We start from the raw sequence: 22,787 nt of genomic DNA on the forward strand, positions 1-22,787 counted from the left end.
TAAAATGACAGTTCTGATAACTTGAAAGTCTGAGTTATGGTTAAGGACTTGTCTTGAACAACTGTAGATACATTTTGTAATATTGTAACTTCTTATCTGGTGTGTGTTGATGAATGTAGCATGTAGTATTTTTATGTCTTTTTTTATATCTTTATAACTGTTTTGCAAATGCTGTTTAAGTGTTAATGAAATAGAATATCTGGAAAAGGGAATCTGTTGATGTGTTTTGGCACAAGGAAATGTTTTGATTTTCTGTGATATATGTTATGTTTTGTGAGACTCTCAAGAGTTAATGCAGTATCTTAATAAGTGGTCTTTTATTTTTGCAGATTGAAGACGCGATGCTTATGTTTGACAAGACAACCAACAGACATAGAGGTTTGTGTGTTAACATAGCAACTGTTGCATCATGGGTACTCACAAATAAACAAGATGGCTTGTAAGATTGGGACAATGAGATCCTATTCACGTGAATGGGGAGAGGGGGTCTATCATTTTGGCAATGGAGTGGATCTATCAGTTGTATCCAGCAACTTCGCTCATCAACAGCACTGAAAATAAAGAAATACATTAGTTGATGAGGGAAAGTTTCGGAATCATTCTGCCCTTAATAGGTTTCTCTGTCCAATGCGTAACATACATCTGATTTTACACTCCATAAATAGAAGCCCCGGTCAGAGATGACGGAAGAAGAAAAAATAGCATGAAACATGCTTCTGTTCTAGACATTTTTGTAACCTTTCTCACCCAGTCTGAGTTCCCACGAATAGTTGCATCTGCAGGGGGGGTACCGCCCACTGAAACTGAACACACTGAGAAAAGCAAAGGCAAGAATCAGGATGTTGCTTTTGTGTAAGACAACCCAGCCCATGAGACCCTGTGTTGTAGGACTAGCATATGATGATATTTGGACAAATGTTCACCCCTAACCCTAAATATTTCCAGTAAATGTCAGCAGGAATTTCAGAAACAAAAAGACGGGTCAGTTTCAAGGGAAGATAACCTGGGGTGCGGCCTGGTTTGGGGGGTTATGTAAGGAGATGACAGGGAGGGAGTTGCTATTCCACACTGAGTTCTTCTGGAGCTGTAACACTGACAGGGTAAATTAAGAATTTCTAAATATTTACACAGTAGCACATAAACAGTGCAAAGAAGAATTTTATATTTTTGGCTGTGTAGGAGAGTGATTAGGGTCAGGAAAAAAGTGAGGAGTTGTAAGGAAAGTATTATCTGAAACTGAGCTATCAAGTTACTAAAATTGATGGGCAACTGCTGCCAAGGCTGCTGATTATTTCTGCAAATGGCAGAAAGCTTTATCCCAGGAAGTTTATGATTTGAACGGCAGCTAGAATAAACAGCTGGTGTTTAAACTTGGACTAGGGGGAGGAGCAGGAGGGGTAGGGCCAGAGGGGGAACCGGCTGGGTGTGGGTTTGCTTGTAGCCAGATCTGTGCCAGACACGCAGAGGAACCTCTAGCAGACGTGCACTGTATCATGTAGGTTGCTGCTGCTATCATGATGTATGGGCAAAGTATGTCTCCCCGAACTGAAGAGGTTATTCCCCAGTGTTAAACCCTAGCGTTGCTCCCTTATCCTATGTTAACAGTAGCAGTAAGCATCCCAACTGTCCTCTAGGAGGGTCGGTGCTGGAAGTCTCGGACTGTCGACTGCCTCGTTACTAGCAGCTTTCTCTCACATTCTCTGCATAGTAGTTGGTAGGAAGACAGCACTTACATACCATGCTATTACTTCTAGTCAATGCTCACTGCATCCCTCCGCTAAATGTTCATCTTTTACACATCATGCTGCTGAGCAAGGTGTATTATATGCGTGGATGAGGGGTGATTTGTAGTAGGCATGCTTATTAGCTGTAGAGGCAATATATGATCAGCTTTGCTGACAGTCTGGGTAGGAGTGAGCCAAGGAGACTGTACCCCGACAGTAAGGCACTCCAGTTCCGCTCGGAGTTCGGGGGAGTTCCAGGCCCAGTTCGGCTGCTTCTTGTATTAGAGATGCACTTTAGTTGTAGATGTTTCTCATTGTTCTAAAACCTTACATGATGTATATCTGGTGATTGCTGTAGTTGGGGTAGATGACGTTGCCGCCATAGTGGTGGTGTCGTAGTTGTAACAGCAACTGTAGTAGACGTAGCTGCTTTAGTCGCTTCATGGTTCTGTAGTCCTAGAAAGGTGATGACTGTAGTCTTCTTGGTTCTTATAGCTGATAGTTGTAGTTAGATCTAGATAGACCATTTCAGGTTTGTGATTTTCTCATGGAGGATATTCTATTCTGGAGTACTTAGGCTGCGTCGTTCCTTGGAGTAGCGGGATGCCTGGTGTGGATTGTAATGAGAATGGTGTCAGATAATTACTACGATCATGACAGGCACAGAGCTGCAACATGTGTGTCCTCCTCGTATGCAGCAACTATTAAGAGTCCAAGTATGTGCCACCTCTAGGTGTTTGCCATTAAAGCATCAATTGGCGTCATTCTATGACTCTAGTTAGTGTCCACGTTGAAGATGATTGTTTGGGTGGCCGACTTCATGTGATAATCTTTGGAGTACTGATCGTGAGGATGCAAAAGCCTTTTGCAAATGACAGAAAACTGAGCTAGATTGAATTAATGGCCGAGACAAAGCCAAGTTGTGATTTGGGTTTGGAGACAACTGTCAATGTTTGTGAAGGAAGTAATTTTCCACAAGGACGTCACATCACTTGAGCTGGAATTGATCGGTGGTTTTGGCGTCTGGTTTTGGATGGCAAATCACAATATTTCGGAGGAGTCTGAGCGACCATCTTTGCCTGGAGATGGAGTCAATATCGCGGTGTTTGCCCAAGTTGACAGCGTAGCGAGGTGAGAACACCATTCTGTCTTCTGGTGGACGATGGCGACGACATCTGGGCAAGTCTGGCTCCGCTTCACGCTTCATAGAAAGTAGTTCCGGTGTATGTAGAAAGTAGTTCCAACAATAGCATATATTTGAACATTCATAATGTTTTCGTTATGTCAATAAGTCATTTTAAAGAGTAGATTTAGATTGTCAGAGTTGGCAATATGCATGATAGAATTATGACATGTCTTACATATTTTCATTTATATCTTTTTGAATATATTTTTGCATCAAAATGAAAATGAATTGGAAAACATCAAGAGACCAATGCAATGCATTTTATTTTTAATACGATTATATTTCATTTTTGTGAAATTGTTCATACATAACAATGCATTCAGTGGGGGATAATGGGTACTTCAAAGGAACAGGCGATGTATACGATCCTGACTTTGTGTCTCGCAATACGCTGTCGATTGATCGCTTCTAGGTACTGCTTGAGACACAACTGATTCCAGTAATAGAGTGGGTGAGGCAGACAGTATTAGCAGAGTAAACAGGCATACCACCATAGATAAATGGACTAAATCAGGTTATGGTATTGGAACGTGTTCATCTAGATGGATGAGTGTATTCTATTACACAAAATAAGCAATGGCGGGCCACAAATGAAATCTATTCCAATTCGGACTAACTATCCATGTGGATGCAAGTCAGCATTTATGCAGGATACCTACCATGATTCATTTACATCCAATATTTCTCGATAAATTTATTGAAACATCATTCGTGAAGATAAGTACTGTTTCGCCTGCGATCCCACCGTTTGACAAGCTAGGGTGGTATATATGAGGACCGGAAGGGCTTCGATGCATGTGTAGAGATGTTGATTTCTGAAGAAAGATGCACTGATCAATATGGTGTAGTTCTAGGTGACCTCAATACGATCCGAGGCGGTATTCCCACTGGGGCTAAGTACGTCATGATGGCCATTGATTGGGAACTTGTAATTCCCCTGGGCCCGCTCTCTTGTCTGCCCGACATGCAGCTTTCCCTACAACAGGTTTTGCATTAGTGTATATATGACCTTCACTCCCACCCACAAATTGCTAAGAGACATCTATTTCGAGAGCTTGCTCAGACACCCTGTATGGCAAATCTAGAACATGTTCTCAGACCATTGAAAGTATTGTACAGATTCTGGTCAGGTTTTTCTTTTGTAGGAATAGTCACTATTTGTTGTGTGTGGCAACATTTATTTGAATCAGTGCGCGAGTTGGGTAATAATTTCCTGGCGACTGCTGCTGTTATTTGCGTGGAACTGTTCGCCACAGCTATCAAAATAAAAAGTAAATATTTTCCTAATTGATTCAGTTCAGCGGTGTGATTAATTTCTGACTTTTGTTATCATTTGAAGTTGTCAGCAACCCAGTAAAAATATCGTTAAAAGTTAGAAAAGTTGATGAAGAAAAACTTCACAGGAAAAATCGTAATGGAGAAATATGTTATCTAGTGACAAGAAGTGGAATCTCTAGTGATGTGTCTCAGACTGTCCCGTATGTATGCTGAAAATATACAAGACCTGTGTAAGCCATATAACAGACGTATTAACACAGCCTAACAAGGTCGGGAGAAAGCATAAACATGCATAGAGCCATATAACGGATATAGGAACTACTAGTCTCTCAAGATAGGGATTGAATAGTCTCTCAAGATGGGGATAGAATAGTCTCACAAGATGGGGATAGAATAGTCTCACAAGATAGGGATTGAATAGTCTCACAAGATGGGGATAGAATAGTCTCACAAGATGGGGATAGAATAGTCTCACAAGATAGGGATAGAACTCAAGACCAAGTATAACAGAGGTGTAAACTCATATCACAAGCTCCGGAGGTCAAAAGAAAGGAAAAAACGAGCCAGCTATTTTTACAAGCATCACTGAACACCAAATCCTGAGACACATTGTGGACAATAGGCAGAGTATAGGCACACGAGTATGGGTTGTGCTCCATTGCCGTCGTCTTGTCGTCCACGGATAAAGCGGCTTGCTGATCAGCCCTGCATGGGGCCCATCGGCCTTGCTGGCATTGTCACCCATCACAATGGATCCTCCTCATCCACTGATATGTGCTAACAGTCCTGCGTGGAGTTTAGCTTCTATTCCTCTGTCATAGGGTGGCTTTTTGTGAAGGTTATTTGAACTTGCAAATTAGGATAAATTGAACCAAACCTGGTGTTAGTGTTGGTGAAATTGTTTTGAGATTCTTACTATTGTTCTGGCTTCGTTTCAAAGGTTTTTTATGCATACATCACTCGAGATTTGCTGAACTTTGTAAAATGTCCCTGTCTGGAGGCAGTTGCAATTCCTATTGTGTAAACAGCAGTTGTTAGGAAGTCTTTGTCAGCAGGTGTCCCACTCCAGAGACTGTAGCCAGAAGAGGTATGCAAATTATTGCCAGGTGAAAATCTGAGGGATAAAAATCGCACAATATCCAGAGGGCAATGTTACGAGTTTAACAAAATTTGTTTGGAGATTTTGCGACAGAAAAAGATGAATAAATCTCTTAACCAACACTCCAGGAATTTGCACCAAACAGATTGGCCTTATAAAGATAGTCTTCAAATATTTGGATGATAACATTGAAAAAACTGGGTGGTATTGTAACTGGGAAATTGAGCTGAACTGTTGCAGGCAATCAGGAAGGGATATCAAGTGTTTATTACATGGCGATGCGGGCCATTAGTGAAGGAATAGTGCATGGCAGGGAATAATAGATGGTAGGGAAAAACAGACATTTAGATTATAGACCAGTAATAACATGATATATTTGACAGATAGTGTTCAGTTATAGTGATGGCGTAGGAACTCTGAAGAGATAATTGTGGCTGTAGTTTTATGCAAGTTTCTATTTAAGTAGCCTTGACAACAAGCAGAAATGGTCAGCTATGATTTCCAGATTGCATACAGATCATGCTGTTATTCCAGTACGGTGGCCTGTCTTGCTAGGTAGGGAGGTGTATCCAATAGACTTGGACTGTGCTTCCAGGACGGGAGGTGATGATGGATGGTCTGCAACTGTCAGTGTCTGTTGATGGAAGATAAACAATCCTCACCTGCCCCAGTCTGTATCTCTTTGAGAAGTGATGCCAATATCTCACTGGTGTGAAATGGCGCCAATGTCTCCCTGGTGACATGGTACCCACTTTCCCATGGTGTGAAATGGCGCCAATTTTCCCCCCCCCCGTGTGACATGGTGCCCATATGTCCCATGGTGTAAAGTGGTGCCCATAAGTCCCATGGTGTAAGATGGTGCCAATGTCTCCTTGCTTAGATGGTGCCAATATATCCCTTGTGTGAGATGGTGCCAACATCCTCCTGGTGTGAGATCATGACAATGATACAGTTTCTGTTTCTGGATCAAAGGTTGTCCACAATCATGTCTGAATTAAATTTTCATTGATATGGATGTCATCTACATCCATCAAGACAATGACACAATGAGGAGGGCAGACCACAACCCTCCAGTGATATTTGTCAAAATACCAACTTCCCAAAGTTGAAGAATTCCAGACACCTGCCCCAAATTTAGGTTAAATGGTAAGATGATGCACTGTGGTAATATACATGTGTAGGAACAAGTTGCCTACGTCAGTGAAGGGCAGGCTATTAGTGGCCACATAGATTTCGGAGCTGATGAGGCACATCAACATTCACAGATGCAGCGAACTTGCACAGCCCTACCACTTCCTGTTTAAGAGCCGACACATGACCTTGAACAGATACATCAAGGTCAAAGAGTTCAGACATTTTGACTCATTAGCAAGAGTTAAAACATACATGTCTTGTAAAGCTAGATCCAGTCAGCTGCATCTCTAGGCTGCTGCCTCGCCTCTGTATCTACGCTGCTGCTGCCACTCCAGCGCTGCCACCAATGTGTTCATCAACATAACTGTATCAGCTTCATTATAAGCAGGTTCATGTAGTTAAATATACTTTGCATATTTAAGAATTGCATCTGTTCCTCAATGGAATGTTTCCTGCAATAAATATTATCTTTTATGTTAACAAAATGTCCTAAATTCCTGTTCATTTGTCATGGATGGATGATGTCTTGAAGGTCTTAAGGACTATTGTTGTACTCTCTGCATCCTTTTCGTGGACTCCCATTACAAGACGCAGAAGAGACGTCAGTGCTACTACAGTAGGGATTCCCTAGCTGACAAGGGCCTTCATCATAAATGTCCATTTTAATTTCCATCTTGGAAAATGTGAGTGCCTTTCATCACAATGAGTAAAATTGGAGGCCTTTCATTCACCTTTCATCCTGTCAAAAAACATTAGTTAATAACAAGAATGGGAGGAAATCAGCAGAAGTGTGCCAGAAATATAAAAGAGTGCAAGCCTTTGGTCTATATAGACCTTTCTTAATTAAAGACATCTCTTCTACCTCATGTCCTGAACATTTTGCCTCAGGCGGTTTGTGGATTATGTTATTAACATCATATTTTGTGATATTGCCATTATGGCAAACAAAATGTGAGTTCTTCCTGATCCGAGCTTCCTTCCTAATCAAAGGCATCTTTTTAAATTACGGATATCTGGGAAGAGATTACATCTAAGCTGGGAGCATGGTAACATGTGCGTAAATTGGCTTAACTTATACCCTTCTGCTGCAGTTTGCAGTCCCTCCAATGTCAGTGTGTAGCTTGGCTAATAAGCATATGTCGGTTTGCCCTCTAGCAGCTAAAATGAATTTTAACAGAACCAAGCCATTGAGTCTGGTTAAACACAAACCACCTTCTCTCCATAGCAAAACAGTGGCTCGGGACAATTTTTGTCCATCGCACGAAGAACTGTTGATTTTCTGACATTTCACAAGGAAAAAATCAAAACTTGAAAGCGCAAGTTGAAATTGTCCTGTCCCCATTAAAATCTTGGGAATAATTGCATTGCCTATGAAATTGAGAGGCAGAGGGATGTGGCTATTGGTTCATCAAATGTCACAAACCGTTTAACCTGTAATCTAATGCTAACTTACTTCATTAGAGAGTGCCGATTAATATGCGGGTCATGTGGAGAGGGACATGCAAGGTTGAGGGTCAGGTTGGCTTGTAAGTTGTGTGCTAATTATGGATGGGAGGAGGTTTTCTGCAATGTTTGTCAAGTATGTTAATTATCATGTATTGTACATTGGCTGAGATCTGGCTTGAGGCGTTTAGGAGAAAGCACTCAATGAAATTGATATGGATATTTCACCAGCAAATTGAACAAGTTGATAGGACTACCTTGCAGTGAGGGATCTGTGTAAGCCCTTGCATTCGGAGTTAGGCATATCTCACTGAAACCTCAATTCATCTGTACGTGTTTGGCTTTGCACAATTTCAAAAATTAGATTAATAATACTTGAGGAATGATCCCCTTTATTGGCTGGTTTCTATGGCAACCACTAAGAAGGGGCATGTGGGCTAGATATGAGAGTGCGAGATCCCAGGAAACAGGCTAGATAAAGATTTAGTGTTGGGTGTTACTGTAGAATAGTAGGAATGGTGGTCTTGAGCAAATGGATCAGTTCTGTAAGCGTGTGACGGTTGTGTTGTCTGTCGTACTGCCAGCCGGCACAGAATGAACTAGGAACATCGTATTGATTTTGAAGACGAAGAAGATCGCATTTCTGAGCCTCGACTGATGAAAAAGTGACTTCCAGTTTATCTCTCCAGTCAAGTAAAAGCACCATTTTGAAATTGATTGTGATACTTTTTCATTCTCGTATATGCCAAGGTGTGAAGAAGACTTTAGTGAAGAAGGTTCTTTGATGCAAATTAAGGGCATGCCAGGAGTGCAGGAATGTAGGCCGTCACTCCGCCTAATTGATATTGCAGGTTAGATGTGGGGGTGCAGGTTAGAGGTAAAAGATGGCTGTTGTTGGCACACTCAGCAAGCAGAATAACTCCTCTCAATTTAGATTGGCTTCAAGTCACTGACGTCAGAGAAGTTTACTCTGTGGAAAAAACAGATGCCCCAGTTTGACAACTGACAATAATTCAGTATGTCTCGTTTTTGTTTAACACATTGTTTCCTTTAAAAACAAGTAGTTGTGCATCCCCCATCAGACATAAGGTTGTGTTGCTTTCGTCAAGAGGTATGAACAACAAGAATGTAAGACTCCAGAGGGTTGAAATTCAGGAAGTCTGTTCAAACTAAGACGTGGAATTTAAAACAGCTTTTGCCTCTGTATCAGGTAGTGTATTTGAGGATGTGAGACATGTGCTGATGATACTGGGGTCGATTGTTGAGGATGTAAGGGGCATTTGCTGATGCGATTGTTGAGGATGTCAGGGGCACATGTTCAGGACATAAGGGGCAAGTATTGACTTGAGAGAAAGGAAATCTGGAAAGTAAAAATAAAACGACACACATCTGCAGCTCAAGTTGTGCAGTGGAAACTGGGATCTGTATCAAGTTTTTGCACCCGTTAAAAAGGAAGTGCCCCTCGTTCCAACTAGTTAGACAGCAGTTAGCTAATGTGTTTCTATATTTGAGTTAAGAATGTTGGTAATGACGTTAATCATATTGGCTGGGGAATATTTCCTGTACAAGGCCCCTGGTGCACATTTAACAAGCTTATTGTTCAAATCTGTGCCTGGGGCTAGCAAGAGGGCTGAACAGGCCACTACATTACGAGAAACGGCTCAATATTGGACATCGTAACGCAGCTAGCTAGTGTGAAGATTTGTTTTTGGATTTTATTGACATTTGTCATTAGTTTGATGGCGAGGAAATACTTCTTGTTGATAAACCTTCTTACAGAATTGAATATTTGAAAACAAGCCCTCTGTGACTGTCATCTGGAGGAGGTTGACTTCCTTCTCATGCAGCGCGTCAGCAGCAACCTTCTCCACACTCATGTGTTAGTTATCTTGAGAATTGGAAGAAAGAAACAGATATTAAACGTTTGCCATTTCATGAAGCACGCAACTCACATTATTGCAACGTTTGATTGTTTGTTTCATTTAAAGTTTTGAAACTAAATATGTTTAAATTTTGAATTAATGGGCTTGTTCTTCCGAAATCAATTCATGATGATTTTGCGTGAGGTTGATTGTGTGTTTAGTTTGGTTTAAGAGACGTTAGTAACCCTGGGACGAGTATTCCAAAAGACGTGGGTAAGCTTAGGACAAGTATTCCAAAAGACGTGGGTAAGCTTAGGACAAGTATTCCAAAAGACGTGGGTAAGCTTGGGACAAGTATTCCAAAAGACGTGGGTAAGCTTGGGACAAGTATTCCAAAAGACGTGAGTAAGCTTGGGACAAGTATTCCAAAAGACGTGAGTAAGCTTGGGACGAGTATTCCAAAAGACGTGAGTAAGCTTGGGACGAGTATTCCAAAAGACGTGAGTAAGCTTGGGACGAGTATTCCAAAAGACGTGAGTAAGCTTGGGATAAGTATTCCAAAAGACGTGAGTAAGCTTGGGACAAGTATTCCAAAAGACGTGGGTAAGCTTGGGACAAGTATTCCAAAAGACGTGGGTAAGCTTGGGACTTGTATTTTAAAAGACATGGGTAAGCTTGGGACAAGTATTCCAAAAGACGTGGGTAAGCTTGGGACAAGTATTCCAAAAGACGTGAGTAAGCTTGGGACAAGTATTCCAAAAGACGTGAGTAAGCTTGGGACGAGTATTCCAAAAGACGTGAGTAAGCTTGGGACGAGTATTCCAAAAGACGTGAGTAAGCTTGGGACGAGTATTCCAAAAGACGTGAGTAAGCTTGGGATAAGTATTCCAAAAGACGTGAGTAAGCTTGGGACAAGTATTCCAAAAGACGTGGGTAAGCTTGGGACAAGTATTCCAAAAGACGTGGGTAAGCTTGGGACTTGTATTTTAAAAGACATGGGTAAGCTTGGGACAAGTATTCCAAAAGACGTGGGTAAGCTTGGGACTAGTATTTTAAAAGACATAGGTAGGCCTGGGAAGAGATATGCTGAACACGCGTGAATGTGTCAGTTGGTGTCTGTTCAGTACACTTCCTGAAACCAGCTGGAACTGTACACTAGAGATATCTGCCTGTCTTCTGAATAATTCACCCACCAAATTATATTTTCTCAGTTGGCTTGGCCCATGATGTGAATATTAATCAATCCAGTCTCAGGAAGCAGCATTCGTTTTGAAGGCAGTCTTTATCAACGATAACAGAACTATTTTTAGCTCAACTGGGCAGATTGACAAGCGTGACAGGGTTTGTGAATTAAACATCGTTTGGTTCATTACTCATTAGGTAAGAGCAAGCTAAATATGTCTGATAATGAGTGGAAGAAAATCAATTATAGTAGGCACGAAGTGAGGTTGGTTAAAAACTGATGAATACCTTGATGCGCAAGATCGTGAGATGAAGGGCACAAAGGTTGTCAAGTGTGGTACCTTCTTGCTTGTATCCACAGCTTCTTTTTGTGGAGTTCATCACCAGCCCTGAACATGAATAGGGTAAAAAGTTTAAACTCGAGTTTTGCAGGAAGACCATGCTTGGTCTGATGTTTGTGAGAGACAGATTAGATTACAACTTACTTACTGTGTTTATTTATTTTTATCTCCGAAAAGCCGAGAGATTTATTTTATGACAAGGTTGTACATAGAGCAGGGTGTACTGAACAGAATTACATGCATGTTGATTTTGAAACAAAACAGTCTCGGGTTACAGGGAACTGGAATGCCCCATGTTTTTTTTAGTGGGTTAAATTCCATTTTGATCCTATGGTATTGATCACATCATAGGGGCCAATTATGTCTCTTGACAGAAGGGGCAACAATTTCACATGACATGAGGGGCACCGATTTTTCATTGCAAAAAGGAATAAAACACTCCTCGGTAATGGCGCTCGTCTTCTAGTGCTAATGCAGGTTATGGCATCAAATGAGATTCTCTATCTGCAGCAATCATAACATTTCGGAAGCTGACAAAAGAAAAACTGATCATAGATCGATGATTTGAGAGGCACTTTCCAGGCTGGACAAGCTATGGATGATCAAGATGGAATCTTTCTCATATTGACGTCTTCACATCAAGAAATTTTCGAAATCGATATTCATCACTCAGTTAGTGTTATTACTATGATGAAGACCAGGGAAAAGCCATTTGATTTCTTTTGCAGTTTGCTCTGTGCCTGTTCTGTTTTCTTCTGCATGTAATATAGACATCTGTGAAAGGAACACGCTGGGAATTGACGAATCGTCTCCATCTCTTTGGTCGTTATCCTCGGATGATGTGCTGCGAGAAATTACATACCTGTTTATTTCCTTGTTATGCAAACTCCGTTTTCTATTAATGTTGGCGTTTGTTTGACTTATGTGTGCGGTTGTTTGTTGAAATTGTGCCGTGGACTGTCACCGTCGTAGGAGGCTGTTTGATGAAACTTTGATGTAATTGATGTTAAATATTGTCAGTCGGTATGGGATAATATCAAAATAATATCCCCTTTATGTAAACCAACCGAAATACAGGTTTGGTGGGTTCGTCATGTGGTTGAATTTAGAATCAATGACATTGCTGTGGTGGGCACCAAATATTAGCGCCGGTAACGAAGTGGAAAGTTGGTAATGTGTATGCAGACAAGTTGTGGCGAGGCATTATTATGATTATCATCATCATCATTATTATTTACAGATTAAAATTAAAAATGCAGCAGTGATTTTGGCACAGTTAGGCTCGTCAGCTCAGGGCCCCCCTCTACACGCTTATTCTATTATTATTATTATTACTATTATTATTATGTGTTTGGGGAGGAGGGTGTTTGGGGCAATCAAAGATTGGATAGATTTCAATATTTGATGCAGTGAATAAAATAAACCAATCCTATATCTGACGAGAGGGTCATGTGGCCCCAAACATCAAAGGAGTTGTTGCAGGCAGATTTTCATCTTCATGAAGTGGTATATGACACAACCTGTAACAACCGTGCTCGGATGTCATGTAGTGGGATCTCAGTGGTATATTCCTAATGGTCTTGGACATGTTGGTTCATATCTCCATGGCCTGCTGAAGATGAACATTCCAAGCTCTGGGTAAATCTCCAGGCCTGGTGCTATCGATCACTATTATTTTTGACTATCTATAAAGTGATGTTATCCCTCGTGGGAATGCTCGTAAAGTAGATGATTAATGAAGTATGGGATAAGATGGTGGTAGACACTGCCAGTCTAAATGAGCGCTGTAAGGAATCTGGCAAAGAATAGATCCATAGATGTAAGATATTTGTTGAATTTGGAGATTGGTATTTAGTTTAAGCTGTTTTATGTTGAATGTATGTATGGCAATCCATCACTGACACTGCCAGATCCTAAGCCAGTTTACATTGTTGGACAGCTGCATAAATATGTATATCTAGAGGGGATTTTATCACCGGGAGGAAATCTTTCAGAATTAAGGATATATTTAGAATTAAATCATGGCTGATGAATAATAGATATGTAATAACGGCTGTACTTGCCCCTGTCGTTATCTGCGTATCTAATTGAATATTGACAAATGTTTTGTGGAAGAGAGTCCTTACATTCCTGTGTGTAATCATAGTGACTGGGAATCTCCATCCGACCTGACCTGCCCTGGCCTTCAGTAGCAAGCACCTGCTTATGCTGTTGTTAATCAGTAATGAGCTATTTCCACTTAATCAAAAGCTGGATACCACTGCTCCTGTGTGTATACCTGCCTCTCACTTCCTCACACCATCCTGATGATGAGATGTGATGGGTAGTCATTATGATCAACTATGCTGGGTAGGGAGGGTATTGGGTGAAGCTTGTCACGATTCCAGGGTTTAATTCTGTCGGTCAATGTAGCTCATGTTAGGTTGTAGCCTAGTTGTTAAGCGCTGTTCGCCATGCCAAATTTTCGGCTTTGATTTCTACATGGGTACAAAAGGGTAAGGCCATTTCTGGTGTCACCCGTTGGGATATTGCTGAAAGATTGCTAAAAGCAGTGTAAGACAACTCACTGGCATGCTAATGTTAGGTCTTAAGTGTCCTTTCCAAGATGTATGTAGGGGCTGATATGATATATAGCTTACATCTAGCATTTGCAGGGATGTTGATAAGGAACATTGATCCAAATCTGATATTTTGCAGGCTAGGACATAAAACACTTAATCACACCTTTATGCCCTGAAATGCGAGATCAATGAGGGAATATTTTACATTTATCACATGAAAAGTATGATACCATGTCCCCCAGCACAGTTTCCAGTCCGATGTGATCATGGTGATTATTGGCTCAGATGAAAGTATAGATGACTCTGCAGCAGTTCTTTGCAAACCCGTGTGGCTAGGTGTAATTGGGCCATAGAGGTGTCAGAAGCTAGATTCTGCTGTATTGAGCATGCAGTCATTGACCAGGCTTATAACGCCTTATATTGCCGTAATAAAACACAGCCTTTCAATATCCAAGCCAGGCCTTTATCTACCCATAACAGTTAATGGGACAGCTTTATCGAAGGCTAAGCCTCAGAGATTATTCCAAAGTCGGAATTAAATAACAAGTTTGTTGCTCGGTTTTGATTAATTATTACACTGAATGTTTATGCTTCATAAAAAAAAAAAAAAATTGAATTGACAGCATGTCCTACATCATGTGATATATACAAGAGAAGCTTACATTTATCGAGTGTCAGGCTGGAAGCTCCTGAGAGTTTGTTGGACTATATGTAAATTGTCTATGAGGATTTACCAATCAATGCTTGTGGCCTGCCTGAGCATAATGAGATTTGATCCGAAGTCTCGGACGGCACATCAGGTCGGCCATGTTGCTTCCCCTCTTGGTCTAGTGTTATTCCATGCCGATAGTTTGCACCATGGGAACACTTACACTTGTGCATTTCCTGGCTCAGTGGGGAGAGAAAACTTAATCACTATTTTGTACTGCATGATAAGCAGCCATTACTTTCAGTTGAAGGTATTGCCAATTGTTATAAAGTAACACATTGAATGGAGGGAAATGGAAGGTAGAGTATTGATGTTGTCCACAGGCTTGAGGATGTCAGCTAATAAAAGCAGGCAGGAAAGAAAGTGGTTATCAAAATTCCCATCTCGAAACAGTCTCTGCTATTTCCATAGTAATCATACTTGAGTACTGTAATCACATGACCAAATACCCCTAATCACATGATCATCACATGACCAAATAGAACACACTAGCCGTTGTGGCCTCCTTTTACTTTCATTGCTTTCCCGCCGCGGACCTTCAAGACTGAGATGATAATGCGACTGTGATAAAGGTGGCAGCACCAGGCCACAGCAGAATGTCTCGGTATTACCGGCCAAGTCGGCTTTGCAATTACTGCCTTCCATTGTAACAATCGCTTCCCTCTCGCCATGGCCGCCATTATCCCCTCCAGCGAATAAACCCTTATGAATATAAATTGACCTTCCAGCTCACCGACTTGAGATTGAAAGTGACTTGAGTGGAGCGGCACATTAGACATGGTATCTAGAGGCATGTATATCACACTGGTGTTAACCCATGGAGCCTACATCCCATATATCCCCCCCCCCCCCCCCCCTCCCATCCATCCTTGCCCAGCTCAAAATCATTTGACAGTTACCTATTCGGAATTTACACTGTTGACATAATAGGTAGTGGCAGAAATGACATCCCTCTGTTGCTGAGTGGGATGAAAATATGGCATAAGCTGACTTGTGTTATTTTGTTAATGTTTGGGCTCTGTACTCCCCACAGACTTAAGGATTCCTCTCACAGCGGTGTGTGGAGAAGTATGTGTATTCCCTGCGTATAACACAGTGTCTTGTCACAATGTAACCAGTGCATCATTGCTTGGAAATAAGAATAATGACAGGAATTCCTCTTTTCATTTGCTGTGATTTATTGAACAGCTAACCTGTGTGCGTTAGGTGTCCTTTAGGTTAGGACTGCATAGCAAACTTCATATGTTCGATATAAAAGTTGCATTTCATGTGGAATAAAACACAAAGTGGAATTTGATAGCTATTGATCTTTAGGAATCATGTTCTCAAATTGGGCTCAATTAGCCTAACTGGTTCCAAGGTAAATCATGCTTGTTGTTTCTCATGATGTAGATAATCATCAATTGTTTTTATTCCTGGACCATGATCTTGCCTGTAGTCAGCACCAACATGGATTCCAAGATGGCCAAGTTGTTCTGTAGCAGCATACTTGCTTCATTCTAGTTTCAACTGCACCCAAGTAATATTGCAATCTCATTTTGCTGCAGTAATTTCATTTCATGATTGGTTAATCATGTGGATGGTGTGTGTGTGTGTGATGCCTAGAAATAGTTACATTGTTCTCGTCCCGCGTCCCCCCAGAAACCGTGTCCCCCCTGAATGAAGGTCTTTACTGTGACTGGTCAGAGTCTAAAAAGCAATGTCATGTTCTGATGCTGTGCCACAACACGCTGACTAACATCAAAGAGCATCTGACAGGTGAATACTTTTACACTGGCCAGATTACTTGTGTTAACAACCACCAGTCCATGTTAAAGTAGGACACTATGGGACTAGTAATAATTTAAATTACACCGCAGAAAAAAGAAGTAATAGTGATCTTCAAAAGGAATTAGATGAAGAACCATTTTCTAGAGGACTGCTTTCAAAACGTATTCTGAATAGAAAATAAGGGCTGTGCTTTTTCTCAAAGGAATGTAAGCTGTTCTAAAAACCTGTTAATATGATTAAAAGGGTGGGAAATTGTTTGGCTATTTCTTTCACGACCAGAAAATGAAATGTTCATCCATATATTCATGAATATGGCATCAACTTTGGCCAGCTGTTTCATTAAATCAGGTGTTTGGGTTCTGTGATAGAGATGTGTATATTTCTATATTGGTGTAACACCTGCAGTTCTGATTTTGACACAGAGATATGGAACCAGGTAAATACAAAGTGTCTGATAACAGTGTTGTGACACCAGATCTTTCCAATGTTAACAACAGTATATGATATGAAGGATATACTCCAGTGTATGATACAAGGGATATACTCCTACACAGTTGCCAGGGTCAGGGGTCAGTGTACTTGCACTTCATGCTTGATTGCCTCTTTATTTCTACTGGGTGATAAAGGTCTTTATCACTCCACCATGTAATATAGTTCCTCGTGCAGTGGCAAGAGGATAGGCTCATTGGACATATCTATGATTTTACTCATTTTAGATGCGATTTCAGTGCTGTGTTTAACAGTTTACCAAAACGGTTGCATGTCGGTATGCTTTGTTGCCTGAGGACTACAGGGGTTAATAAGTCTAAGATGTTGTACACAAAGGAGGCGGCAGGTGGTGAAAGATAGGCCTATAATATTAGTAAGTTGGACAGCCGCCAGTACACGAATATTGGAGTGTTTATGATGGGCTGCATGCGGCTTGGTGATAAGGGAATGTTGGGATTGATACACAGTGTACTGCTTCCCCACAACTGATAACACTGACTGGACGGCACTCAAGCGCTGTTCCGATTCCCAACCAGATGATGCTTCTTTGTGATAGTCTTGACTAGTTGTGGGGAAAAACATCTTAAGATTTTCCTTTTTTTTCAAAAGCTTTATGCTTGAGAAGAAGTCTCTTGAAGGGCTGACTATGCGTCTCAAAGTGCTTCTAGATCTGTATTATGTGTTTATATGAACGGGTGATGATATTAGGTTCTGTACTGGTCATGACGCTTCACAGGCAGACCATTGTTACTATGGGCTGCGATCAGGATGATTGGGCATGTGTTTTGGTTGCACCCAGAGAGAGTGACTGGGCGTACAAAAGGTTCCTGTATATGTGAAGCTAGGACATCTGTGTGCTATCACAGAGGTCTGATGCCCGACACACGAAAACATATCTTCCACAGAAACTCAGAACGGGTGAGTTCTAAAAGGTCACTGAAATCTGCGGGTCAAAGAAATGATTGAAGAAATGTATGAGAGTCCATGAGGCTGGGTTAAAGTGACTTCAAAACACTACATGTGTATTCTATATGGAAGACTTTCCAAGGACAGACCATGTGGGCTTTATAACACAAGACAGTTAGTATGGAGGGGATGGAATAACTACGTAATGCCTAACTGTGGAATACCACTGGTGCACCATGAAAGGAGTTAGGTGTTGGATAAAGAAATAATAGTTGTGTGGTATGCGGTATTCAGCTGTAAAAGTTAGTACCATAGATATTTTTAGATCTACCAGCTAAGAAATCTAGCAAATTAGAAAAGTGCAAAATACCTGTTCGAGCTTATGGGCTAAAAGTGTTACGTCATGGGAGAGTTGAAAGATGCATGAAGGTGTAATAATAGTCTTGTGGTATGCAATATTTATAAAAGTATGTGTATTTATGGTGGCCTAAGCCAGCTAACCAACATTGTTTCGAAAGTACATCCCTCTGAAATAAAGAAAGTGGATGTTTGTGACGAAGGGCTGTGTGTCTGGTGGGAGTGTTTACATCTTTGTTTATCTTCCCCATACCGATGATAATACCTGCTTAAGCATCAGAAACAATGCCAATGTAGGATCTGGTGTTTAGTCTCCTGTAAACTGTGCTGCAAGTGTAAGGTCTGCCTTGCTGAAATCATCACCATCTTGAATTAACAGCCCTACATCTGTTTGGTGGGTAGAGAGGCATTGTGGGTACAGAAGAATTGTGGGTACAGGACAATGGTTAGTAAATAAGTAGTTTGAAATCTTTCATTGTTAAAAGGACTTAGTTTGCTAATTTGTGTTTATATCAAAAAGAGACTAGTGCATATTTTGTAGCAAGCAGCATTGTGAGTAATGGGGTAGTAAAGAGGCATTGTGGGTACAGGGGCATTGTGGGTAGAGGACGATTATAGTAAATAAGTATAGTTTGAAGTTTTTCATTGTTGTTATAGGGACTTGGTTTGCTGAGTTGTGTTTGTATCAAAAAGAGACTAGTGCATATTTTGTACAAGCAGCATTGTGAGTAATGAGGCAGCAGGAGTCAGGTGGGACCAGTGTTAATTATTTATGGCAATCTGTATAAATAAACTTGCCATTCCAGTAGTGTTCTGTGAAGAGGGCCTATGGGTTTTGACTGGGGGGATGTGGTGTGCAGTCCCTCTCTTGATGGGTGAGATGGACATGAGAGAAAGTCAAAACATAGATCAAATAATCATTAACAAGCGCCGAATGTTCCCAGAATGAAGTGTAGCAATGGAGTGGAGCGGCACCTTGAGAGTAACAGTCTCCTTGCATCAACAGGAACATTAAACTGTTAGAAGGACTTCACTTACCACCATATTCCACTCGAGGTGCAAGCCTCATTTTATCAGACTTATAGTTATGTATCCCTCTCATGCCAGGGGAAAAAACATTTATCTTATCAGTGCATGCTGGGCTGCTAGGTTCTTTAGATGAGTGGGGTGGTGGTGTTTGGACAAGCTGCGTAATTTGACTTCAGAAGGAATGTTTTTTCGTTTTTTTTTCCTATTTAGAGCAAATCTATTTGTGCTATCTCGAAAGATTGGTACTCTTTGGTAGAGATGGGTAGATGCTTGATAAGGACAGAAAGATGGAAATGAACTCTCCATCTGAAAGAATGCTATAATGTTGTTAGAGATGGATAGAGAGAATAAACACATCATTGACAGAGTGGGGGAGGGAGGGGGGAGAGAGAGAGAGAGGGGCGGGGAGCTTCTTGGTGTGAATGTTAGGGCAAAGTTAAAAACCAGATGACATGATAAAGCTAATGATGATGACTTTTAAATCTGCTTTCAAATTCAAGTCAACATGTACCCAAACTGTTTCTCAGGCATTAATGTTTGAGATATGGATGATGGTTCGCCATGTGGTGACATTTCAATCACATCGTTTCATCCATTAATATGTTTCCTTTTGTACATTTGTCAGCCAGGGAGTCCCATGTTGCTTTGTTCTTTAATGTGAATCTATTAATTAGATGATAGAGCTTGCTGTCAGCATCTCTTAATACTGTGTTTTTGAGCAAGCAAGGAGCTAATTTTCTCCCCATTACCCATATACTACTACCCTGTCAACAGATGCGAGTAAGTGCACCCACTGCTCTGGCTTAATGTGAACATGACATAATATACTTTTTCCACAAGGATTCCACCAATTTTGTCTCCACTTTGCCATGTGGCAGATGGCTGTTCACGGCCCCCAAGAAAGTATATGATTAACCGATGAGGTTTGATTGAAAACAGGACACAAGCCATGTTGCTTGGCGCTGAAGATGAAATGACATGTTGATGATATGAAAAGTATTTGTTCCTGATGGAAAGGTTGCAATTAATGTCAGGTAGTTGTCAGGGTTGTAGTGCAGCTGTATTGAATGAGAATTCTTTTTTCAAGGAGTGCAGGTGAATGTGGGTTTGTTGACTCTTCAGTTTCATTAACACCATTTTGTCTGAGTTGGGTGCAGATCAGTAAAAATACTTAAGCCTCAAACACTCTCTCCACTTCTACTGGATGTCCTCTTTGGGAAATTAAATCTCTATTCATATTTGACGGTTTGGGGAAGAAATGTGTGTCGTTAGACAAAAATGTGATTTATTTGATATAGATAACATGTGTTATTGTATTATTGGTGGCAGACTTGCTGATATTGTCCGTAATATTAGATTTATGTTTGAAATAAAACAGTCTGATAATTGCAACGTGGTCGTGTCATGACAGCCGATCACTCTCAAGTGATGCATCACATCAAAGACTCGTTGTGCACCCTCCATTCTACAAGAAAATGTTTCCAAGACGTGGCGGAATCGCTCCTTTTGATGTCGGCATATGGTAATAGGCTTCCCCACTAGTGGGCGGAGAGGACGGGAGATAGATTCAGACTTTACCTCGCACACAATTGTATCAAATTAACTCTAATTTGTTAAAATTGCTGGTACTGTATTTGAGCGACTGCTATGTTGCCAGTGGGAGACTGTACTGGTAAATTGAATTAGTCAATATTGATAATTTTGAAGTCTTGGATAAAGTGGTGGCTGTGTTCTGACTCACCTAAGAGAGATTGAATGTTCCCATCTTCCATGCTATATCCATAAGTTATAACCTAGTTTGTAGGCAGACTTCATGCTAATGAAGTCCATATTTGGACATGTCCAAGTTGTACAGGAACTGGGTTCCTGCTGTGCTACTTTGACCTTACCTGACCTTTGTTAGCAATCTGGTTAAGGATGTACATGGTGTGTATTGATAGTATTTAACTGTGATATGTATTTCTCAAACCTTTGCTGTTAAATCTGTATAAAAAGGAAGGAAAAAATGAGAGTAGTGTGCATTTTATTGCACAAAGAGCTCTTGTTAGCTGGGAGTACACCAGCAGACGTCACTGAAGAAAGTTGCAATGGCTACAATGCAACGTCTCAGTTGAAGAATGTTTCAAAGATGTTCTAACTCTTTGTATGTTATGTTAAGCTGTTTATCGGATGATTGACTTTCAGTCAGTGCTTCATTGCTTCATATTGGAAAAAGATTGAGTTAAAATATGTTGTTAAATGTCTTTCGATACACGATGGTTTGAGTTGCTCAGTGACCACAAAACCATACGAGCAGGCGTCCTTAAGCTGGCCTTGACTTACTGAAAATAATATATTATTTTGTTTAAATATCCACTTTGCAGGAGATATTGGATAATGCTGGACATGTTGCAATTGATTTAGACGGACAAATCCCTATAGAGCCTGGAAGATGGTTTCAGAGCAGATTATCTGTAATGAAGAGTAAGTGATGCGTGTTAATATATTATTGATCTATGTCGATGTTGGTAGTGAAGACGATAGACAGCGTTGTAATTGTATGTGAATATTTTAAGTAGCCTGTCAGTTAAGCCTGATTGCTTCCTGTTGCTAATGAGTACTGCAAGACGCCAGTTGACAGAGAATATCATGATTAGAAGGCCAGGATACAGCTCAGGCTAGTTAATCTTGTATACAATACACAGCACTGAATACTTTCCATGAAAGTTGGCTCCGGGTAGTGGCTTTAATGGATTTAGAAGTGCTCGGCCATCCACCCCCAGCTATGTTTATGGGGTAGCTAGGATTTTAATATCATCATTATCGTATCATCAATCTCACTTTCAATAGAGGCATTGATTTATTGGTTATTTCTTCAATGTTCTAATTAATATGAATAATACAGGTAGGAAAATAGGAAGTAGGGAATTATGAGTTATATCGGTAATAGGTAGGGAAGTATGAGTTATATCGGTAAGTCAGGTGTTGCGAAATGTCTGCTAAAAGTGAGAAATTCCACCAGAGCTCCGTGGTAGTGTATCTGGATAATTCGGTAGAATGTCGGTCATGTACCATCGGGGCTCTATCAAAGTTTGGGGGAGGCTGGATTCTTCCCCTTTAACCTTTTATCCATTTGACTGAGCTAGGTGGAGGTGAATTATCTTCAGGGGGTTGTGGTGTTTTTGTATGGACATCAGGTAGTCTGGTTTGGGTTGACCGGTGGGGGGGGGGGAAAGGGACACAGATTAATGTTGAGTTGAATCTGCTGGCGACTGGCTTCAACCAGACCCCCATCTGTTGGCAAATGGAGATGAGAGACTATCAAATACCAGGCAGGTGCTTGTTCTGTCCGAATGTCAAGTGCATTCATCCTCTAACGGGCCTCGCAGGGAGCACCGATTGTATTGGGAGGGAGAAGCAATTGTATTTTGACTGACAATCCTGCATACTGAGCTGGATTTGACCTTTACGGAGGAATCCCACCATATTGTCTTTTATTTGTGTTGGCCATAACACTGTGCACAAATACGCTGTCATGTGATTAGTTTGAGGGTGGAGCTGTGTGCTGCTACTGCCAGCTTCCTTGTGGCTCGGCTTATCCTCATGTGTCAACATCCAAGTTAAGTCAGCAAGTTCCACTGCACTGCCAGATAAACTTGTGTTACTTTGTAAGTTAATCTCTGAGGTGGTATAACAGTATTGAATACAGACAGACCCAATCTTCATATCACTGCTAGA

General features: G+C 40.9%; 1 protein-coding gene across 5 annotated transcripts in view; it reads left to right on the plus strand.

The window, feature by feature from the left end:
* The window catches only part of LOC139472522 (RNA-binding protein Musashi homolog 2-like), an 89,821-nt gene that overhangs the window by 37,008 nt on the left and 30,026 nt on the right, over nucleotides 1–22,787 (plus strand). For all 5 annotated transcript variants that reach the window (XM_071254996.1, XM_071254997.1, XM_071255000.1 and 2 more), the window contains exon 7: nucleotides 330–378. In XM_071254996.1, coding sequence (XP_071111097.1) covers nucleotides 330–378 — 49 coding nt within the window. The remainder of the gene's footprint in view (nucleotides 1–329; nucleotides 379–22,787) is intronic.

The sequence above is a fragment of the Haliotis cracherodii genome, unplaced genomic scaffold (genome assembly GCF_022045235.1).
Source record: "Haliotis cracherodii isolate W230 unplaced genomic scaffold, xgHalCrac1.p SCAF_24, whole genome shotgun sequence".
NCBI lineage: Eukaryota > Metazoa > Mollusca > Gastropoda > Lepetellida > Haliotidae > Haliotis > Haliotis cracherodii.